We start from the raw sequence: 24,295 nt of genomic DNA on the forward strand, positions 1-24,295 counted from the left end.
AGAAGTTAATCATTCCAAACCTCCCAGAATTTCAATTAGTCAGAAGTCAACAAGGAATGAGGGCTACAGTCATTTTTTTCATCTATTGCTTAAATATCTTTTGGATGAATAATAATATATGTGTGCATTTCTGATTATTTAAGGGATGAGAAATACTATTTACTCTGTACCTCTCCATGTGGTAAACATGAAGTCATTCACCTAAGTCATTTCATTTAATCCATTCAGGCATGTCTTGTGCTGTGTGTGCTGTGCTTAGTTGCTCAGTCATGTCTGACTCTTTGTGACCCCATGGACTGCAGCCCAGCAGGCTCCTCTGTCCATGAGGGTTCTCCAGGCAAGAATACTGGAATTGGTTGCCATGCCCTCCTCCAGGGTATCTTTCCAACCCAGCGATTGAACCCAGGTCTCCTGCATTGCAGGCAGATTCTTTTTTTTTTTTTTTTTAATTATTTTTTCACTTTACAATATTGTATTGGTTTTGCCATATATCAAAATGAATCTGCCACAGGTATACATGTGTTCCCCATCCTGAATCCTCCTCCCTCCTCCCTCCCCATACCATCCCTCTGGGTCGTCCCAGTGCACCAGCCCCAAGCATCCAGTATCGTGCATCAAACCTGGACTGGCGACTCGTTTCATATATGATATTATACATGTTTTAATGCCATTCTCCCAAATCATCCCACCCTCTCCCTCTCGCACAGAGTCCAAAAGACTGTTCTATACATCAGTGTCTCTTTTGCTGTCTCGTATACAGGGTTATTGTTACCATCTTTCTAAATTCCATATATATGCATCAGTATACTGTATTGGTGTTTTTCTTTCTGGCTTACTTCACTCTGTATAATCGGCTCCAGTTTCATCCACCTCATTAGAACTGATTCAAATGTATTCCTTTTAATGGCTGAGTAATACCCCATTGTGTATATGTACCACAGCTTGCTTATCCATTCATCTGCTGATGGACATCTAGGTTGCTTCCATGTCCTGGCTATTATAAACAGTGCTGCGATGAACATTGGGGTACACATGTCTCTTTCAATTCTGGTTTCCTCAGTGTGTATGCCCAGCAGTGGGATTGCTGGATCATAAGGCAGTTCTATTTCCAGTTTTTTAAGGAATCTCCACACTGTTCTCCATAGTGGCTGTACTAGTTTGCATTCCCACCAACAGTGTAAGAGGGTTCCCTTTTCTCCACACCCTCTCCAGCATTTATTGCTTGTAGACTTTTGGATTGCAGCCATTCTGACTGGCGTGAAATGGTACCTCATAGTGGTTTTGATTTGCATTTCTCTGATAATAAGTGATGTTGAGCATCTTTTCATGTGTTTGTTAGCCATCTGTATGTCTTCTTTGGAGAAATGTCTATTTAGTTCTTTGGCCCATTTTTTGATTGGGTCATTTATTTTTCTGGAGTTGAGCTGTAGGAGTTGCTTGTATATTTTTGAGATTAGTTGTTTGTCAGTTGCTTCATTTGCTATTATTTTCTCCCATTCTGAAGGCTGTCTTTTCACCTTGCTTATAGTTTCCTTTGTTGTGCAGAAGCTTTTAAGTTTAATTAGGTCCCATTTGTTTATTTTTGCTTTTATTTTCAATATTCTGGGAGGTGGGTCATAGAGGATCATGCTGTGATGTATGTCAGAGAGTGTTTTGCCTATGTTTCCTCTCAGAGTTTTATAGTTTCTGGTCTTATGTTTAGATCTTTAATCCATTTTGAGTTTATTTTTGTGTATGGTGTTAGAAAGTGTTCTAGTTTCATTCTTTTACAAGTGGTTGACCAGTTTTCCCAGCACCACTTGTTAAAGAGATTGTCTTTAATCCATTGTATATTCTTGCCTCCTTTGTCAAAGATAAGGTGTCCATATGTGCGTGGATTTATCTCTGGGCTTTCTATTTTGTTCCATTGATCTATATTTCTGTCTTTGTGCCAGTACCATACTGTTTTGATGACTGTGGCTTTGTAGTAGAGCCTGAAGTCAGGCAGGTTGATTCCTCCAGTTCCATTCTTCTTTCTCAAGATTGCTTTGGCTATTCGAGGTTTTTTGTATTTCCATACAAATTGTGAAATTATTTGTTCTAGCTCTGTGAAGAATACCGTTGGTAGCTTGATAGGGATTGCATTGAATCTATAAATTGCTTTGGGTAGTATACTCATTTTCACTATATTGATTCCTCCAATCCATGAACATGGTATATTTCTCCAACTATTAGTGTCCTCTTTGATTTCTTTCACCAGTGTTTTATAGTTTTCTATATATAGGTCTTTAGTTTCTTTAAGTAGATATATTCCTAAGTATTTTATTCTTTTCGTTGCAATGGTGAATGGAATTGTTTCCTTAATTTCTCTTTCTATTTTCTCATTATTAGTGTAAAGGAATGCAAGGGATTTCTGTGTGTTGATTTTATATCCTGCAACTTTACTATATTCATTGATTGCTGCTGCTAAGTCGCTTCAGTCGTATCTGACTCTGTGAGACCCCATAGATGGCAGCCCACCAGGCTCCCCGTCCCTGGGATTCTCCAGGCAAGAACACTGGAGTGGGTTGCCATTTCCTTCTCCAATGCATGAAAGTGAAAAGTGAAAGTGAAGTCGCTCAGTCATGTCCGACTCCTAGCGACCCCATGGACTGCAGCCTACCAGGCCCCTCCGTCCATGGGATTTTACAGGCAAGAGTACTGGAGTGGGTTGCCATATTCATTGATTAGTTCTAGTAATTTTCTGGTGGAGTCTTTAGGGTTTTCTATGTAGAGGATCATGTCATCTGCAAACAGTGAGAGTTTTACTTCTTCTTTTCCAATTTGGATTCCTTTTATTTCTTTTTCTGCTCTGATTGCTGTGGCCAAAACTTCCAAAAATATGTTGAATAGTAATGGTGAAAGTGGGCACCCTTGTTGTTCCTGACTTTAGAGGAAATGCTTTCAATTTTTCACCATTGAGGATAATGTTTGCTGTGGGCTTGTCATATATAGCCTTTATTATGCTGAGGTATGTTCCTTCTATTTCTGCTTTCTGGAGAGTTTTTATCATAAATGAATGTTGGATTTTGTCATAGGCTTTCTCTGTATCTATTGAGATAATCATACGGTTTTTATTTTTCAATTTGTTAATGTGGTATATTACATTGATTTGTGGATATTGAAGAATCCTTGCATCCCTGGGATAAAGCCCACTTGGTCATGGTGTATGATCTTTTTAATGTGTTGTTGGATTCTGATTGCTAGAATTTTGTTAAGGATTTTTGCATCTATGTTCATCAGTGATAATGGCCTATAGTTTTCTTTTTTTGTGGGATCTTTGTCAGGTTTTGGTATTAGGGTGATGGTGGCCTCATAGAATGAGTTTGGAAGTTTACCTTCCTCTGCGATTTCCTGGAAGAGTTTGAGTAGGATAGGTGTTAGCTCTTCTCTAAATTTTTGGTGGAATTCAGCTGTGAAGCCATCTGGACCTGGGCTTTTGTTTGCTGGAAGATTTCTGATTACAGTTTTAATTTCCATGCTTGTGATGGGTCTGTTAAGATTTTCTATTTCTTCCTGGTCCAGTTTTGGAAAGTTGTACTTTTCTAAGAATTTGTCCATTTCTTCCATGTTGTCCATTTTATTGGCATATAATTGCTGATAGTAGTCTCTTATGATCCCTTGTATTTCTGTGTTGTCTGTTGTGATCTCTCCATTTTCATTTCTAATTTTATTGATTTGATTTTTCTCCCTTTGTTTCTTGATGAATCTGGCTAATGGTTTGTCAATTTTATTTATCCTTTCAAAGAACCAGCTTTTGGCTTTGTTGATTTTTGCTATGGTCTCTTTTGTTTCTTTTGCATTTATTTCTGCCCTAATTTTTAAGATTTCTTTCCTTCTACTAACCCCGGGGTTCTTCATTTTTTCCTTTTCTAGTTGCTTTAGGTGTAGAGTTAGGTTATTTACTTGACTTTTTTCTTGTTTCTTGAGGTATGCCTGTATTGCTATGAACTTTCCCCTTAGGACTGCTTTTACAGTGTCCCACAGGTTTTGGGTTGTTGTGTTTTCATTTTCATTCATTTCTATGCAAATTTTGATTTCTTTTTTGATTTCTTCTGTGATTTGTTGGTTATTCAGCAGCGTGTTTTTCAGCCTCCATATGTTGGAATTTTTAATAGTTTTTCTCCTGTAATTGAGATCTAATCTTACTACATTGTGGTCAGAAAAGATGCTTGGAATGATTTCAATTTTTTTGAATTTACCAAGGCTAGATTTATGGCCCAGGATGTGATCTATCCTGGAGAAGGTTCCATGTGCGCTTGATAAAAAGGTGAAATTCATTGTTTTGGGATGAAATGTCCTATAGATATCAATTAGGTCTAACTGGTCTATTGCATCATTTAAAGTTTGTGTTTCCTTGTTAATTTTCTGTTTAGTTGATCTATCCATAGGTGTGGGTGGGGTATTAAAGTCGCCCACTATTATTGTGTTATTGTTAATTTCTCCTTTCATACTTGTTAGCATTTGTCTTACATATTGTGGTGCTCCTATGTTGGGTGCATACATATTTATAATTGTTATATCTTCTTCTTGGATTGATCCTTTGATCATTATGTAGTGACCTTCTTTGTCTCTTTTCACAGCCTTTGTTTTAAAGTCTATTTTATCTGATATGAGTATTGCTACTCCTGCTTTCTTTTGGTCTCTACTTGCATGGAAAATCTTTTTCCAGCCCTTCACTTTCAATCTGTATGTGTCCCCTGTTTTGAGGTGGGTCTCTTGTAGACAACATATGTAGGGGTCTTGTTTTTGTATCCATTCAGCCAATCTTTGTCTTTTGGTTGGGGCATTCAACCCATTTACATTTAAGGTAATTATTGATAGGTATGATCCTGTTGCCATTTACTTCATTGTTTTGGGTTCGAATTTATACACCCTTTTTGTGTTTCCTGTCTAGAGAATATCCTTTAGTATTTGTTGGAGAGCTGGTTTGGTGGTGCTGAATTCTCTCAGCTTTTGCTTGTCTGTAAAGCTTTTGATTTCTCCTTCATATTTGAATAAAATCCTTGCTGGGTACAATAATCTGGGCTGTAGGTTATTTTCTTTCATCACTTTAAGTATGTCTTGCCATTCCCTCCTGGCTTGAAGAGTTTCTATTGAAAGATCAGCTGGTATCCTTATGGGAATTCCCTTGTGTGTTATTTGTTGTTTTTCCCTTGCTGCTTTTAATATTTGTTCTTTGTGTTTGATCTTTGTGAATTTGATTAATATGTGTCTTGGGGTGTTTCGCCTTGGGTTTATCCTGTTTGGGACTCTCTGTGTTTCTTGGACTTGGGTGATTATTTCCTTTCCCATTTTAGGGAAGTTTTCAACTATTATCTCCTCAAGTATTTTCTCATGGTCTTTCTTTTTGTCTTCTTCTTCTGGACTCCTACGATTCGAATGTTGTAGCATTTAATATTGTCCTGGAGGTCTCTGAGATTGTCCTCATTTCTTTTAATTTGTTTTTCTTTTTTCCTCTCTGATTCATTTATTTCTACCATTCTATCTTCTAATTCACTAATCCTATCTTCTGCCTCTGTTATTCTACTATTTGTTGCCTCCAGAGTGTTTTTAATTTCATTTATTGCATTATTCATAATATATTGACTCTTTTTTATTTCTTCTAGGTCCTTGTTAAACCTTTCTTGCATCTTCTCAATCCTTGTCTCCAGGCTATTTATCTGTGATTCCATTTTGATTTCAAGATTTTGGATCATTTTCACTATCATTATTTGGAATTCTTTATCAGGTAGATTCCCTATCTCTTTCTCTTTTGTTTGGTTTGGTGGGCATTTATCCTGTTCCTTTACCTGCTGGGTATTCCTCTGTCTCTTCATCTTGTTTATATTGCTGAGTTTGGGGTGTCCTTTCTGTATTCTGGCAGTTTGTGGAGTTGTCTTTATTGTAGAGTTTCCTCACTGTGTGTGGGTTTGTACAGGTGGCTTGTCATGGTTTCTTGGTTAGGGAAGCTTGTGTCAGTGTTCTGGTGGGTGGAGCTGGATTTCTTCTCTCTGGAGTGCAATGAAGTGTCCAATAATGAGTAATGAGATGTCTATGGTTTTGGGGTGACTTTGGGCAGCCTGTATATTGGAGCTCAGGGCTGTGTTCCTGTGTTGCTGGAGAATTTGCTTGGTATGTCTTACCCTGGAACTTGTTGGCCCTTGTGTGGTGCTTGGTTTCAGTGTAGGTATGGAGGTGTTTGATGATCTCCTGTCAATTAATGTTCCCTGGAGTCAGGAGTTCCCTGGAATCAGGGTTTGGACTTAAGCCTCCTGCTTCCAGTTATCAATCTTATTTTTACAGTAGTCTCAAAACTTCTCCTTCTATACAGCACCATTGATAAAATATCTAGGTTAAAGATGAAAAGTTTCTCCACAGTGAGGGTCACCCAGAGATGTTCACAGCGTTACATGGAGAAGAGAAGAGGGAGGAGGGAGTTAGAGGTGACCTGAATGAGATGAGGTGGAATCCATAGAGGAGAGAGTGGGCTAGCCAATAATCACTTCCTTATGTGCACTCCACAACTGGACCGTTCAGAGATGTTCATGGAGTTATACAGAAAAGAGAAGAGGGAGGAAAGAGACAGAGGTGGCTGGGAGGATAAAAGGGGGGAATGAAAAGGAGAGAGACAGATCCAGCCAGTAATCCATTTCCTAAGTGTTCTCCACCATCTGGAACACACAGAAATTCACAGAGTTGGGTAGAGAGGGGTTAGGGAGGAGACACAGGAGACCTGGTGGAGAAAAAGGAGAGCCCAAAGGGGGAGAGAGCAGTCAAGCCAGTAATCTCGCTCCCAAGTAAAAAATGGGTACTGAAGATTGGGTTCTTAAAGTACAAAATTGGTAACAAATACCTAAAATCAAAAATTAAAAATCTAGAGTAGAGTTTGGAATTTCAAAAATACAGTGTTAAAGAAAAGAAGAAGGAAAGGAAAGAGAGGGAAAGAAAAACAAAGTCAAAAAATTATAAAGAAAATATAGGTACAAAATTGATAACAAATACCAAAAAGCAAAAGTTAAAAATCTAGAGTAGAGTTTGGAATTTCAAAAATACAATGTTAAAGAAAAGAAGAAGAAAAAGAAAGAGGAAAAAAATGAACAAAAACAAAGTCACAAAAATTATAAAGAAAATATAGGTACAAAATTGATAACAAATACCAAAAAGCATAAATAAAAAATCTAGAGTAGAGTTTGGAATTTCAGAAATATAATGTTAAAGAAAAGAAGAAGAGAGAGAGAAAAAAGTCACAAAAATTATAAAAAAATATATAGGTACAAAATTGATAACAAATACCAAAAAGCTAAAATTAAAAATCTAGATTAGAGTTTGGAATTTCAAAAATACAGTGTTAAAGAAGGAAAAAAAAATAAAAAAGAAAGAGAAAAAGAAAAAAAAAACAAGGTCACAAAAATTATAAAAAATATATATGAAGTTTGCTTTTAAAAAAATAGGGTCTTTTTTTTTTTTTGCAAAATAATAGTAGGTTATAAAAGTGAAAATTAAAGGAGTAATAGAAGACTTAAAATTTTTTAAAAAATAAAAAAAAATGAAAGAAAGAATGATGGTAAAAATAGTAAAAATATATCTAGGACTTTCTCTGGTGTTGTGGGTATTGTGGGGTCAGTCCATTTTCGGCTAGTTCTTTGGTCTGGCTTATATTTCTCAAGATTTTTAGGTCCCTTCCTATGTAGTTGGTACTAACGACAGGGTTTTAATCTATTGCCTGTCACTTCCAAGGCGGTTCCCTCTATTATAGCTTCTTCTGTTTGCTGGTCTCTTCAGTGTCTTTTTTCCGCCCTGATACAAAGGGGGCGGTGGTGGACACTTTTTTTCCCTTTAGGCTCACTTGTTCAGTTGCGCTGTGGGGAGGGAGGGATGCTGCAAACAAATAACACTGGTATGCGCTCGCAGTGCCTCAGCCACACTGGGTCTGCCCCCGCTCACGGCGCGTGTAACCTCCCTGCCCACACTGCTTAGGCTCTAGGTTGCTCCACTGGGAACCATCCGTGGTCGGCCCTGGGCTGCTTGCACCTCCCAGGTCCAAGCCGCTCAGGTTCAAGCACTCGGGTAGTCCTCAGAGGCGCAGACTGGGTTGGGCCTGCGTTTTGTGCCCTTCCCAGGTCCGAGCAGCTCAGGTGATGAGGTGTTTGGCGAGCGCGGTTGCTGCGACTTATCGCCTCCCTGCCGCTCGGTTTTCTGGGTGTACAACCAGTGCACCTTCTCAGGCAGATGTTGACCGTCCAGAACCCCAAGAAGTCTTAGTTAGCAAAGAAGCCTGCTTACAGTTTTGTAGATAATGTCTCTCTGGGGCTGTGATTGCCTCCTTCCGGCTTTGGCTGCCTGTCATCAGAGGGGGATGGTCTGCAGCCGGCTATCTCTGTTCAGTCCTTTGTTCCGTGCGTGGGCCTGGCGGTGTCCTAGGTTAGGGCTGGCTTTTCGCGTGGTAGTTATCCCACAGTCTGGTTTGGTAGCCCAAATTATTTCGCTCAGATAGCGCTCAGGGCATTCAGGCCAGATCCTTACTCTAAGCGATGCAGCCCGCGCCTCCCTGCCCAGCCCCCGCTTGCTAGTGGCGGGTGCAGGCATCTGCGCAGCTTCTCCTCTAGGGGAGTTACCATTGGGCTCGTAATCTGTGGGTTTTAATTGTGTATTTATTTTTCCTCCCTGTTATGTTGCCCTCTGTGCTTCCAAGGCTTGGCACAGACTTGGCAGTGAGAGTGTTTCCTGGTGTTTGGAAACTTCTTTGTTTTTAAGACTCCCTTCCCGGGATGGAGCTCCGTCCCTCCCTCTTTTGCCTGTTTTTTGTCTTTTATATTTTTTCCTACCTCCTTTCGAAGACAATGGATTGCTTTTCTGGGTGCCTGATGTCCTCTGCCGGCATTCAGAAGTTGTTTTGTGAAATTTACTCGGCGTTTAAATGTTCTTTTGATGAATTTGTGGGGGAGAAAGTGGTCTCCCCATCCTATTCCTCTGCCACCTTAGCTCCTCCCTTGCAGGCGGATTCTTTACCAACTGAGCCACCAGGCATCATTAACTACTTTTAAATGGTGGGAACACTGAGCCCAAGAGAGGTTAACTGACTTGCCCAAGCTCATCGGTGGTGGAACCAGGATTTGACCACAGGGCCTCTGATTTCAATGCTGCCAATCTTTCCATTACACCATTTCTACTTGCTTTTAAAGAAGAAAAGGAAACAGGGGTCATTTTAGCAAATTGTATTTCTATTGGAAATTTCCTTTCTCAAGGCCTAAATGCTACTCTGACTTAATTTGAATTCTCAATAGATTAAAATGTATTTTATGAGACAGGAGAGATGCTGTAAAATGCAAATGACCTTCCATGTAATTTAGCCCTTACCCTTGAGAATCAATAGTGAAGTGGAAGCTCATTTTTTGAATTTTCTAATTGTTTTGTCTGTCTGTGATGAGTAGTCTATGATAGCTGAAATGGAAATGCTTTGGTCATTTACATTAATGTGACATGTTTTCTCTTCCCTTCTAAACTGTGAATCTCTCAGAAAAAGGGAGTACATGAAGCTTTTTATTTTAAAGATTATGTTCTCATTATTTTTCACCTTCCCTGGAGGAGGAAATGGCAATCCACTCCAGTATTCTTGCCTGGAAAATCCCATGGACATAGGAGCCTGCAGGGCTACAACCCATGGAGTTGCAAAGAATCAGATATGACTGAGCAACTAACACACATTTTTCACCTTGAAAGTGAGTTATACAGAGGGTCTAAATGAAGACAATAAGGGTGGTACAGGAACTGATAAAAGTGAGTCAACAAATATTTGTCCTTTTCATTAGAGGGGACTGGAATGCAAAAGTAGGAAGTCAATAAACACCTGGAGTAACACACATATTTGGCTTTGGAGTACAGAATGAAGCAGGGCAAAGGCTAATAGAGTTCTGCCAAGAGAATGCACTGGTCATAGCAAACACCCTCTTCCAACAACACAAGAGAAGACTCTACACATGGACATCACCAGATGGTCAACACCAAAATCAGACTGATTATATTCTTTGCAGCCAAAGATGGAGAAGCTCTATACAGTCAGCAAAAACAAGACCGGGAGCTGACTGGGGCTCAGATCATGAACTCCTTATTGCCAAATTCAGACTTAAATTTAAGGAAGTAGGGAAAACCACTAGACCATTCAGGTATGACCTAAGTCAAATCTCTTATGATTATACAGTGGAAGTGAGAAATGGATTTAAGGGACTAGATCTGATAGACAGAGTAGCTGAAAAACTATGGATAGAGGTTCATGACATTGTACAGGAGACAGGGATCAAGACCATCCCCATGGAAAAGAAATGCAAAAAAGCAAAATGGCTGTCTGAAGAGGTCATACGAATAGCTGTGAAAAGAAGAGAAGTGAAAAGCAAAGGAGAAAAGGAAAGATATTCCCCTTTGAATGAAGAGTTCCAAAGAATAGCAAGGAGAGATAACAAAGCCTTCCTCAGTGATCAATGCAAAGAAATAGAGGAAAACAACAGAATGGAAAAGACTAGAGATCTCTTCAAGAAAATTAGAGATACCAAGGGAACATTTCATGCAAAGATGGGCTCGATAAAGGACAGAAATGGTATGGACCTAACAGAAGCAGAAGATATTAAGAAGAAGTGGAAAGAATACATGGAAGAACTGTACAAAAAAGATCTTCATGACCTAGATAGCCATGATGGTGTGATCACTCACTAGAGCCAGACATCCTGGAATGCAAAGTCTAGTGGGCCTTAGGAAGCATCACTAGGAACAAAGCTAGTGAAGGTGATGGAATTCCAGTTGAGCTATTTCAAATCTTAAAAGATGATGTGAAAATGCTGCATTCAATATGCCAGCAAATTTGGAAAACTCAGCAGTGGCCACAGGACTAGAAAAGGTCAGTTTTCATTCCAATCCCAAAGAAAGGCAATGCTAAAGAATGCTCAAACTCCTGCACAATTGCACTCATCTCACACGCTAGCAAAGTAATGCTCAATATTCACCAAGCCAGGCTTCAACAGTACGTGAACCATGACATCCAGATGTTCAAGCTGGTTTTAGAAAAGGCAGAGGAACCAGAGACCAAATTGCCAAGATCTGTTGGGTCATTGAAAAAGCAAGAGAGTTCCAGTAAAACATCTACTTCTGCTTATTGACTACGCCAAAGTCTTTGACTATGTGGATCACAGTAAACTGTGGAAAATTCTTAAAGAGATAGTAATACCAGACCACCTGACCTGCCTCCTGAGAAATCTTCATGCAGGTCAAGAAGCAACAGTTAGAACTGGACATGGAACAACAAACTTGTTCCAACTCGGGAAAGGAGTACATCAAGGCTGTATATTGTCAACCTTCTTATTTAACTTATATGCAGAGTATATCAGGGGAAATGCCAGGGTCAATGAAGCACAAGTTGGAATCAATTTGCTGGGAGAAATATCAATAATCTCAGATATGCAGATGACACCACCCTTATGGCAGAAATCGAAGAGGAACTGAAGAGCTTCTTGATGAAAGTGAAAGAGGAGAGTGAGAAAGTTGGCTTAAAACTCAATATTCAGAAAACTAACATCTGGTCCCATCACTTCATGGCAAATAGATGGGGAAACAATGGAGACAGTGAGAAACTTTATTATCTTGGGCTCCAAAATCACTGTAGATGGTGATTGCAGCCATGAAATTAAAAGATGCTTACTCCTTGGAAGGAAAGTTATGACCAACCTAGACAGCATATTAAAAAGCTGTTTTTAATATTACTCTGTCAACAAAGGTCTGTCTAGTCAAAGCTATGATTTTTCCAGTAGTCATGTATGGATGTGAGAGTTGTACTATAAAGAAAGTTGAGCACTGAAGAATTGATGCTTTTGAACTGTGGTGTTGGAGAAGACTCTTGAGAGTCCCTTGGACTGCAAGGAGATCCAACCAGTCCATCTTAAAGAAATCAGTCCTGAATATTCATTGGAAGGACTGATGCTGAAGCTGAAACTCCAATACTTTGGCCACCTGATGCAAAGAACTGACTCATTTGAAAAGACCCTGATGGTGGGGAAAATTGAAGGCAGGAGGAGAAGGGGACCACAAGGGATAAGATGGTTGGATGGCATTACTGACTTGATGGACATGAGCTTGAGTGAGCTCCAGAAGTTGGTGATGGACAGGGAAGCCTGGAGTGCTGCAGTCCATAGGGTCGCAAAGAGTCAGACACAACTGAGCGACTCAACTCACTGAACTGAACTGATAATATATAGTGCATCTATAAAATCCCAATGAATAATTGGGATTCAATATTGGGTTAAATGAATTGTGTCAAAACTACCACACTTGATGACATAGTGGGGAAAAATATTATTCTTAATGAGAGAGTAGGGGAAATTTTTTTTAGTAATTTTTAAAAATTAATTAATTTGTTTTTGGCTGTGCTGGGTCTTTGTTGCTTCATGGGCTTTTCTCTAGTTGTAGCAAGCAAGGGCTACTCTCTATCTGTGGTGTGTGGGCTGCTCGTTGCGATGACTTTTGCTATTGTGAAGCATAGGTTCTAGAGCTTGTGGGCTTCAGTAGTTGGGGCACATGGGCTCAATAGTTTTGGCTCCTAGAACTCAGGCTCAATAGTTGTTGTTCATGGGCTTAACTGCTCTGCAGCATGTAGGATCTTCCTGGATCAAGGATTGAATCTGTGTCTCCTGCACTGGCAGGTGGATTCCTTACCACTGAGCCACCAAGGAAGCCCTGGGAAAAATTTTTATTCCTAGAAATTTTATTCTGATTCAGAATCTAGAGACCAGGGTCCTAACCTTGATCTTTGATTCTAAATAACAATATGATTTTGTGAAATGATGATGCTTTGCGTGTCTGTGGAGATGGTGGGGTTGACAATGATACAGTAATCAGTCACCATATCTGGCAGTTTACATATTTCTTGTCTCAATATTACTCTATGGGAAAGGTTTTACTGTCTTTATTTTATAGATGAGGAAACTGGGGCTCAGAATGTTGAACTAACTTGCTTAAAATCACAGCAAAAAATGGAAGGGGGTGAGATTTGAAACTAGGTCTATATGAATCCAAATCTGTTCCCTCTCTGGATGCCAGTGTTCTTATGGGGCCAAACACCAGATGGCACTTAAGGTCCCTTGTAGTTCTGTTCCATGATTCTGCAGAAAAAGTGTATTTGAGACTTACATTATTCAGTGTATGTCTTTAAGGTAGTTTTACATAGAAAGTGATCATAGGGAGGGAAACCTGAAATTAGGTGAAGTTTCACTAAGGTTCTCCAAGATTGAGACTGTAGAGACACTTCTTTCATGTATTGGTAACAGCACCTTGATTTTCCCTGAGGAACCACCACTTTATGCTTCAGTCCACATGACTTGACTTGGGTGGCTCTGACTCCATCTCCACTTCTGGCAGAGGTGGGGTTATTACTGTCTCCTTCTTATCTTTGTAATTGCTTCAGGGATGGTCATGTGACTTTATCAACACCATCCAAAGCTAATCCTGAGACTTTTCGCTGAGGACACTCTGAGAGTGATGTTCTTTTTCCTTCTGGACTTGAACATGAGATAATTTAAGTCTGAGGTTACTGGGGGCCTACCTGAGAATGAGTTTTTCATGCAGAGAGAAGCAGAATCCAGAAATGAAGAGAGATGGATTCCTGATTTCATTATCTAAATAAAATCTGTATCCTACTATGCCCCTGAGGCCAACATATCTCTGGACTTTTCAAGTTAGGTGAGTAAATTCCCTTTTATTGAATAAGACAGTTTGAATTGAATTTCTATTATTGGGAGGGTGCTTCCCTCATAGCTCAGTTTGTAAAGAATCTACCTGCAATGCAGGAGACACTGGTTTGATTCCTGGGTCAGGAAGCTCCCCTGGAGAAGGGATAGGCTACCCACTCCAGTATTCTTGGGCTTCCCTTATGGCTCAGCTGGTAAAGAATCTGCCTGCAATGTGGGAGACCTGGGTTTGATACCTGGGTTTGGAAGATCCCCTGGAGAAAGGAAAGGCTACCCACTCCAGTATCTGGCATGGAGAATTCCATGGACTATATAGTCCACAGGGTTGCAAAGAGTCAGACACAACTGAGTGACTTCCACATTCACATTCTATCATTGGGAACCAAAGAAGTCTTGACTAATTCAAAGCACAATGCTCCGAAAGGTTCTATTTCATCCCTAAATTAAAAATAAAAAAAGAAACCCCAGGGAAGATGGTGATACGAAAAATATTGGATTTTAAACGCCAATTCCTAGAAATAAAAATTGAAGGCACAATGGATTATTAAATGTCTTCATCTCTACCTCCAGCTCTAATTTCCAATTGCCATCAGTTCAGTTCCAATCTACCATAGTTCTTTCTGATTTCTGACCTCAGCAAACAATAAACAGGTACATTTCCACATAGGTACATGGAACCAACCTGGATAATTTTTCCAATAAACCAAGGTACTGGCTGAAGTTTCATCTTTTTGATGTTCGCATTTAGTACTTCCATAAAAACTACATAGTCTGGCTGTGGAAGAATAACTCCAGGAAACAAATCTGATATAATTCCCTGTTAACAAAAATTCAAGATGTAAAAAGGATAAATTATCAGATATATAACCTCAACATTTTTTTTAATGGAATCTACAAATAGCAGGAATCCTTGGAAAATTCCAAACCTGTTTTCCTATACCAAAATCATGTACCTTATCCACAAATACAAATTCCTACAATATTTGTTAAACATGATGTTTCTTCCCAATAATTTAAAAAGTCAGCAAATAGCTAATGTCTGTGCTATTTCAGTCATTACACTAGGAATGAACAAAATGGCCATGCTTTCTGTCTCTAAGAGCTTACAGCTTAGTAAGGAAGACAGATGTTAAAATAGTTACAAAACTAATTATATTTGATATGAAAAACTAACTACTCACACTCAACAGCAAATATTATCCTATTAGTGAAACTATTTTTATTAAACATCAAGAATTAGGGATATTGCTATTATCATTATTACTTAATATTTGGGGGAGGGTATCTGGCAATAGGGATGCTGGCTAGAGAATGGAAAGGGTGTAAGGAGTGGAAGAGGTGCCAAAATTTTTTTTCATCTTGGGAAGTAGAATCTCAGTGTTTGGCCAAGGTCCCAAACCATTGCCTACCTGAAACAGAGGGACATCTTGAGCCAAGAACTTGGCCAGGTTGACATCAAGCAAGGCCCGGAGCAGCAGGACACTCTCATTCTCCTCTGGATACTTGAGTTTCAGGTTGCCAGCAGCAGTGAGCACAGACTTGACAGCACGCATGCCATAGTCATAGTGATGCTGGGAGGAGAGTTGCTCTGAACACAGGCGGTAGGTTGCAACAATCTTCTGAGCAAGACTGGGAGGGAAAAGACATGTCTGCAGACCCTCCAGTAAGGCCCATGTCCTGCTCAGCAGACATTCCCAACATGTTGTGCCCTGTCCCTTCAGAAGCCAGGCTTGCCCATGAATGTGATGGAAAAATCTTATCATTTGAAGGTTTCTTCATAGAGTTACCATAATGAGCTAAGGAAGCACTATAACTGTCTTTCAAAGGTAGGATGAAAAATAGCAAGCACATACATAAGTGTAATATGTACTGTACAAGAAATTGCACGTGTTTATACTTTTATGTGTATATATGAGTGTATGTGTATGCCACACATAGACACATTTGGGAAGATTACATCGAATGATTAACAATGTTAATGCCTATAGAGTGGGGCTACTAAGGGACACAATGAAGTGAAGTGAAGTGAAGTTGCTCAGTCATGTCTGACTTTGCGACCCCATGGATGGTAGCCTACTACGTTCCTCTGTCCATGGGATTTTCCAGGCAAGAGTACTGGAGTGGGTTGACATTTCCTTTTCCAGAGGATATTCCTGACCCAGGGATCGAACCCAGGTCTCCCATACTGTAGGCAGACGCTTTACCATCTAAGCCACCAGGGGACACTCAATTTTGCACTTCTGTAACATTACAATTTTTTTCAATATCCATCTTTTAATTTAAGAAAACCAACTCAAAAATTAATATACTCAGCACACAATACATGTATGCTCATGTGCACTACCATATCTGATTCTTCCTGAGCACACAGGGGACCACATTTCCCAGCCTTCCCCACAGGGGTGGCCACATTGCTGACTCCTAGCCAGTGGCATATGAATGAAGTGGAAGTATGCCACTTTAAGGGCTGGTCCATAAAAACCTCCTCCATAAGCTCTTCCATGCTCATGTGTTATAGTTGTGAGATATAAGTTACCTGGGTTCCTTGGGGAACAACTCCCCTGATTGCAGACACCCATTTTGGATTTCCAGGGAGTGAAAAATAAAACTTTTACTATGCTAAGCCATTGGAATTTGGAGGTCAGATTTACCCTAACTAATGTGCTGATGCATGTTTTCCTTGCAGGACTCCTGTCTAACAAGACTGATTTACACTAAAAGCAAAGACTGTGTTGCTCACCAGCACCTAGGACTGGGCAGGACATAAGGTAGATGACTCAATGAAGGCTTGCCAATTGAATAAATGAATTGAACAGGCAAATAAATGTAAGCGAAGTCTCCTATACTGCTAAGTCACTTCAGTCGTGTCTGACTCTGTGCGACCCCATAGACGGAAGCCCACCAGGCTCCTCCGTCCCTGGGATTCTCCAGGCAAGAACACTGGAGTGGGTTGCCATTGCCTTCTCCAATGCATGAAAGTGAAAAGTGAAAGTGAAGTCTCTCAGTCGTGTCCGACCCTCAGCGATCCCATGGACTGCAGCCTTCCAGGATCCTCTGTCCATGGGATTTTCCAGACAAGAGTACTGGAGTGGGGTGTCATTGCCTTCTCCTAAGTCTCCTATAGAAAACAATAAATTAAACCTCTTATGACTGAGGCAGCCTCTTAGCCTAGGAAGGATGACACATTCTGTTGAGAATATCTATAGCCCTGTGCATTAAGAGCAATGACCTCCAGACCACAAAGACACTTTGGGCCTTGTGGAGATATCTGTGGTAACAAAAAAATCAATTGATTATGGCCAAGCAATGTGAAAAGACAAATGTAAAATTTGAAATAGATCAATAAAAGCCATTTTACAGTGAATATTCACAATTCTGGTTATATGTGTAAAAGAGACTGGTGCTTGTGTGTGTGTGTCTCAGAAAACTGGATAATACTTGAGTGAGAGATAATCAAGTTGATTGGAATAAATAAATATTTTATTGCTAACAAAGTTAATTCTAAATTATATTAATTTTTCTTCTTCAATCTTGGCCAAAAACAACTCAGTCTTGAAATAATTTCATGTCTTTCAGTCATTTAGGAATGTGTGTGTGTGTGTGTTAACAGTGAGGGATAGAGAAGAAATGAGTGAGTCTTCCTTAGAAGTAGTCCAGGTATATACAAAGGGAGTGGAGGGCTCTTTCTTGGGAATCTTGGCCATTTCCTAGTCAGAGAAGGGGTCAAGACAGAGACCAGGGCTATGTACATTCAGATAAACTTGTGAGTAAAAGCATATATCTCAAGTTTCTCTCTTTTTTTTTTTTTCCAATGGACAATTTACCTTGAATTCACCCTACAAAAAGTCATTCCAATCACTCTTTCTTTAAAACGCGCTGGAAAGCCAATATAACGTACCTTCTGGAGTCTAGAAATCCCATAGAGTAGAGGGAGATTTCTCCAATGAGGGCATAATCTGGCACCATCATGGCCACTGTCCGAAACAAGGCCTGGAAAAGAAATGCCATTCAGAACCTAAATGTGTAAGGTGAAAACTGGGGAAGGCACATCTAAAGAGGCAAAGAGAAATAACATGATCATTCAGACCACCCAGTGACAGTCAAGGAAAGGAGGGCTGGAGGACAAATCAGTGCACAGAGACTGTCTTTACCAGATGGATCCACTGCTCCATGCACCTCCCCACTAGCCTTATCCAAATACATTGGGTCCCTCAATGGTTGTGTGAAAGGCCTCAGGTGCCAGTATCCTAGCAACACTTCATCCTCCTATGCCAAATGGAGTTTCAATAGCTTTATTCAACTATTGGATCTTTATGGTGTTCAATGTAGACAGCAGAAGTCATTCAGGGATGCAGGATAATTATATAGCAGAAGAATCCTGAAGTTAGACAGATCTTGATTTAAAAAATCAAGTCCTTGTTCTGCTACATACCAACTGTGAATAAGTTAGGTAACCCCTCTAGACCTCAGGTCTTTAACCTCAAAATGGTCTAACAACTATGCCCTCTTCATAGTTATCATGAGGGCAAATAATAGTATATAAGTGAAGTGATTAAAAAGGTGTATAGCACATAGTAAGGGCTCAATAAACATCAGGTATTGTTATTATTGGGGCTTTCCAGGTGATGCTAGCAGTAAAGAACCCGCCTGCCAATGCAGGAGACATAAGAGACGTGGGTTTGATCCCCGGGTGGAGAAGATTCCCTGGAGGAGGGCATGGCAACCCATTCTAGTATTCTTGCCTGGAGAATCCTATGGACAGAGGAGCCTGGTGGGCTACAGCCCATAGAGTCGCAAAGAGCTGGACATGACTGAAGTGACTTTGTATTTTTGATCTTAGAGGAGAAGAGACTTGCCTAAGTCATGCAGTTAGAGGTAGAGCCAAGACTAGAATCCAGACTTCCTGACACCAACCCTGAGTGTTTTCTACTGGGCTACACTGTCTCATGACCATTGTTTTGCAGATCTAGCATGGTTGTTCGGAGAAGGCAATGGCACCCCACTCCAGGACTCTTGCCTGGAAAATCCCATGGATGGAGGAGCCTGGTAGGCTGCAGTCCATGGGGTCGCGAAGAGTTGGACACGACTGAGCAACTTCCCTTTGACTTTTCACTTTCATGCATTGGAGAAGGAAATGGCAACCCACTCCAGTGTTCTTGCCTGGAGAATCCCAGGGATGGGGGAGCCTGGTGGGCTGCAATCTATGGGGTCGCACAGAGTCGGACACGACTGAAGCAACTTAGCAGCAACAGCAGCATGGTTGTTAGCTGGGAGGGATGCAGGAGGGACTTAACAACAATTGTGCACTATAAAATGAGAAATGTGGGTTCAAATTCTACTTTGGTGTCTACTGGTCTATGTTGATCTAGAGAGGAGGGGTCACTCGTAGGGATTTCCTTGACTTCTTTTCTATTCCCAGGGAGGAGGAGGAGTGGTATATTTGAATTAGATCCCAGGAACTAATCAGAATGCATTTCTAGCAGATGGAGCATCATATGCCATTGTGAATATACATTTTTGTCCAGTTCTCACTTGTGTCTTTCACTCGAGGGAATGGAACAATAATTTGAAAGAAAACCCATAAAAAAGTCTCCCTTTCTTCATGCAGTTGGGGGGCTAGATGCTCCACAGGTAGAGACCCAGTCACTTTGCACTTTGGGTTTTTTTCATCTATGAGAGCAGCATGCTAAGGTCATTTAGTGCCTGTCCCCTTGAAGATGGCCTGGCTGGCATTCTCTCGCCCCTACTTCAGAGGCACTTTCCTTTTCCCGTAGCAGCAGGACCAATGCTTATTGCCATGGTTGTAGCTCGGGCCAGTTGAACAGTAGGTCTCGAGGATATATTAGCTCTCTTGTTATCTCTCTAGCTAGTTAGAACATTCTGCTTTGGTGTGGACACCACTTGGGCCTAACTAGCTTAGCTCCGTGTGCTCCAGTCTTGGTTTACCAGCGTTCTCTGTGTTGAACTTTGATGCTCTCTTATATGCCAATCTGTTTTATTTGGTCTACAATGATTTTATTTTGCCTACAATGATTTTAGTTTTTGCATTAAGCCAGGATCTAAAAATAAGATTTTATGTAACAATCAAAATTGCTGGTTTTTCCTAAAAAATGAGAAGGTCCCACAATTCCTGCTTGGCCAGAGTAGGCTGGGGATAAGTAGGGGCTGCTGCCTCTAGGTGGGATATCTGTCAGAGTCCCTATCAGGCCTATGTGGCTTTTTTCATTTATATGAACTGTCCGACCCTTGTAGACATCAGAAATAGTGACACTTATTCCAGTGTTCATTGTTTCCTCTTTGCCATTGGTTATTATGGTATATATTTCCTCCCACCTCATGAAGGCTAGAGTTGGGGAGATGATTGAGTTCTGAAGCCAAATAACATCTTCACTCATAGTTGAAAAATGTCACATGGTCTATTATTTGGCTTCTCTGTGAGATGCCTGGATACTTCCAAAGGTTTCTATACCATAAAGTACACCCAGTATTTCCCACTCTGATGTTACCTTGAGATTATCTGGCAGCTCAGCCCTGCCAGCATACCCAGGGTTCATGGTGATGAAGACTGCACAGGTTGGGTTTAGAGAGAGCTCGGTGCCTTCAAAGATGAATGTCTTTAGCTTCCGGATAATGGCTTGTTGAATGCTGAGAATCTGTTGAGCTACCACAGACAGTACTTCTACCTGGAGTGAGAATGGCTGGTTGATTTGAGCTCCTGCTTCTGACAGCCACCCACCCCACTCTGCCATAGTATCCTTCACCTAGCGAAGAAAGAACCCCATCACCTGAGAATAAGACCTTCACATTCAAAGTTAGGAGCATGATTTAGAGTTTTGGGAAAAGAACAGAAAACTGGTGTGTATATGCATGCATGCATGTGTGTGTGTGTGTCTGTAAGTAGTTTCCACAGTATTTTATCTTTGTTCCTGTACCTAGCATAATACTTCATCCATAGTATGCATGTATGGTGTTTATTGGTTCAAACTGCATGCTTACATTCCCTAATCTCAACTGCCTACCCAAATAGAATTAACCACTCATTCATTTGTGATGACTCCTTTGTGCCACTGATATAGACTTCTCTCATATTCTACTTGTATCATTTAATTTTTATCTCCCTTAGATGAACTATAACAGTCTAGAGGGCAAAATTGTTTCTTGCTCATCTCTGTATAATGAACATACACACAGTATCTGACATAAGGTAGTTGCTCAATAAATTTTTGAATGAGCAAGTGAGTAAATGAATTTGGTGAGAATGTTTATGTATACCCTAGGTATTTTGTCTCCTTGGGGCTGTTTTTGTTTGGTTCATGGAGTACTTACGTTGTGCAAGGGGCCATAGAAGACACATAAGCCCTGTCACTGAGGAACTAAGAGCCCAGGAAAAAAAGCCCTTGTATGTGTCCAAACCCTTTATTCAGTAGCCTAGTACCAGGGTTACCTCAATCCTGTTGAACTCATCAAAGCAGGCCCATGCTCCAGCCTGGGCTAGTCCTTTGAAGAACTTCCCCATGGCTTTGTAATCCAGACCATCAGAGCAGTTGAAGACCACACACTAGAGAGAGAGAGGATGTGGGCTCCATTTAGGATGGGTTTCTTCCCGTCTAAATCACCCTATACCTTCAAACAGAGGTGGGGCTCCCCTCTTCTCATTCTACTGGAGGAGCTGGGGCCCCCCTCTGCCTGGTACTCTAAGCCATCTTGAACTTCATGCCAACTTCCCTGGATATGGCTCCAGAGAGGGATGGGAAAAGAGTGTGAGGATGGACAGCGTTTCCCTACCTGCTTGGCCAAAGCTTTGGCCAGATCTTTGGTGGTTTCTGTCTTGCCTGTCCCAGCTGGACCCTCTGGGGCTCCTCCAAGGTTCAGCTTCAAAGCCCCCATCAGTGTCCTAAGGGGAAGAAAATAAGAATTCAATGCCATGTCCTAAGACACAAGAAACAAACTGGCTTTCGGTTTATTTTGTTTTGACTCAAATAATTAAACATGATTTTCCCTGATTATATGGGCAATACATCATCATCATCACAAAAAATTCTATTTTACTCAGTGTTACAACTGAGTATGTATGGGTGGCACCTAAAAGCATTTGTTTGAATGAATGATTGAATGGATAAATGAATATATACATATTAAATGACAACCTAGACAGCATATTAAAAAGTAGAGACATTACTTTGTCAACAAAGGTCCATCTAGTCAAAGCTATGGTTTTTCCAGTAGTCATGTATGGATATAAGAGTTGGACTATAAAGAAAGCTGAGCGCAGAAGAATTGATCATTTTGAACTGTGGTTCTGGAGAAGACTCTTGAGAGTCCCTTGAACAGCAAGGAGATCCAACCACACCATCCTAAAGGAAATCAGTTCTGAATATTCATTGGAAGGACTGATGCTGAAGCTGAAACTACAATATTTTGGCCACCTGATGCGAAGAACTGACTCACTAGAAAAGACCCTGATGCTGGGAAAGATGGAAGGCAGAAGGAGAAGGGAACGACAAAGGATGACATGGTTGGATGGCATCACCGACTCGATGGACTCGAGTTTGAGTAAGCTCCAGGAGTTGGTGATGGACAGGGAAGCCTGGAGTGCTGCAGTCCATGGGGTCGCAGAGAGTTGGACATGATTGAGTGACTGAACTGAACTGATACTAAATGAATCAAATGAAAGTGAAAAACCCTCTGCATTCCAAAGATCACCAATGCTAATGGAATGATGAAAAATAAATATATTTCTCCCACTAGATTATGAACTCTTGAGTTCAGAACCCATTGTTCAGTTCCATATGGGAGGCATAAGATAAATATTAGAATGAATGATATGTCAACTGTGGTTCCACAGCCCCGTGTATGAGCTTCTATAGTTTCAGTTAACACACTTTCTTATAATCACCTGAGTGTGTCTCTCTCCCCTACCCCATTAGGTTGAGGATTCCTGGAGGTCACACATAATGCACAGTAAAGTTCAAGAAATGGTTGTTGAATAGTGAGTAGAATAGATAAATGACTGAAGAAGTCACAGAACATAGAAAACAAGTGACTGAGGACTTTGAAAGAAAAAAAATACCCAAGTACTACCTTTATAATTTAAAAGTTGCACTCAAACAATATATAAAATCAAAGAAAAATCTAAACATCACAAAATTGACAAGTTCACAAAGTCCAAGTTTCTAAAGTTATGAATTCCAAGGAAAGTGGCAAAGCAATTTGCTGAGCATAGAATGGCCCAATCTCTTCATCAGACTGGGTGGCAGAGCTCAGAGACTCCTTGCCTGGGTCCTTTACCTGGCCCCTGTTCTATCTCTTGGCCATGGGATCTCCTGGCACCTTCTTGATTCCTGCCACTGGAGAGCTTTCTTTCTTAAGCACTGTGCCATTTTCAAGGATAGGCATTAACAGTCTAGTTGTTGATTTGAACACGATACTTTGCATTAGGACTTCTACTGGGTTCTCATTTATTTCTAAGGCCTAAATTGCCCATCTGTGAGACCACACTGACTAAGGTAAAAATTCTAAAATCTGAGGATCTAGAATACAGAAGGTAAAGGTAACAACAAACTCAAGCTGCTCCAAACTTCTTTCTCAGATTTTCCTTTTGGAATTCTCTATTCACCCTTCAGGTCTGGGGAGGCCCAGAGTTTACCTGTAGCAGCGGTCAGTGAGGGGTGTAATCACCAGCCGGGGGGAGTTTCCCAGGTACTCATAGCCGTATAAGGCCTCTGTAGTAATCATCTGCACCTGTACATCCTTGGAATCCCAGTAGTAGCGCAATTGGGAGATCCACTGGAAATCGTTCAGATCGCAGACGTTGTCCTCAGATAACTTGGCTACCACATCACGAGCTGTGGGGACACAGACATGGAAACACAGTTGCAGAGTCACTGGCATCCTCCCATTTTCACGGATTCTTCAGAAGGGTCTGAGGATGTCATCAAGGCCACTCCATCTCAACAATTTTAGGTTCAACTATCCTCTCTGCCCATCTCTAAACTTCAAGCAACATCTTTATTTATACACTATATAAATTTATAGTATTGGGTTGACTAAAAAGTTCCTTCAGTTTTAAAGTAAAAAAAAAAAAAAAAGACACTTTTTTTTTCATTTTCTCCAAGAACTTTATTGAACAACATATTCATCATTTTGTTCCACTACCTTCTGTAAATCTTCAGGCAACTTCATAATTCCATCTTCCCTCAAATTTTTATCTTTTTAAGCAAAAAGTTGTTCCAGGTGGCTTTTTCCCACGTCTTCCAGGGAAATGAAATTTTTTCCATTAAGAGAATTTTGTAAAGACTGAAATAAATAGACATTTGATAGTGCAATGTCTGGTGAATATGGCAGACAAATCAGATCTTCCAGTTTGATGACCAGTTTTTGACCACCTTTGCCTGGTCATTGAAGAAACACGTGGTCTTGCATTATCCTGATGAAAGGTTATGTGTTTTTTCCTGTTGACTGATTCTGGATGCTCTTTGTCAAGTGCTGCTTTCAGTTGGTCTAATAGGGAGGAGTATTTGTTGGAATAAATTGCTTAGTTTTTTGGAAGAAACTCATAATAGAGGACT

General features: G+C 40.5%; 1 protein-coding gene across 2 annotated transcripts in view; it reads right to left on the reverse strand.

Annotated features, from left to right (window-relative positions):
- DNAH3 (dynein axonemal heavy chain 3) overlaps positions 1 to 24,295 on the reverse strand; it is a 254,086-nt gene that overhangs the window by 128,235 nt on the left and 101,556 nt on the right. For both annotated transcript variants that reach the window (XM_070779177.1, XM_070779176.1), the window contains 7 exons: positions 23,374 to 23,572; positions 21,513 to 21,621; positions 21,172 to 21,285; positions 20,234 to 20,410; positions 17,626 to 17,717; positions 15,137 to 15,356; positions 14,410 to 14,544 (listed from right to left, as the gene is read on the reverse strand). In XM_070779177.1, coding sequence (XP_070635278.1) covers positions 14,410 to 14,544; positions 15,137 to 15,356; positions 17,626 to 17,717; positions 20,234 to 20,410; positions 21,172 to 21,285; positions 21,513 to 21,621; positions 23,374 to 23,572 — 1,046 coding nt within the window. The remainder of the gene's footprint in view (positions 1 to 14,409; positions 14,545 to 15,136; positions 15,357 to 17,625; positions 17,718 to 20,233; positions 20,411 to 21,171; positions 21,286 to 21,512; positions 21,622 to 23,373; positions 23,573 to 24,295) is intronic.

The sequence above is a fragment of the Bos indicus genome, chromosome 25 (genome assembly GCF_029378745.1).
Source record: "Bos indicus isolate NIAB-ARS_2022 breed Sahiwal x Tharparkar chromosome 25, NIAB-ARS_B.indTharparkar_mat_pri_1.0, whole genome shotgun sequence".
Lineage (NCBI taxonomy): Eukaryota > Metazoa > Chordata > Mammalia > Artiodactyla > Bovidae > Bos > Bos indicus.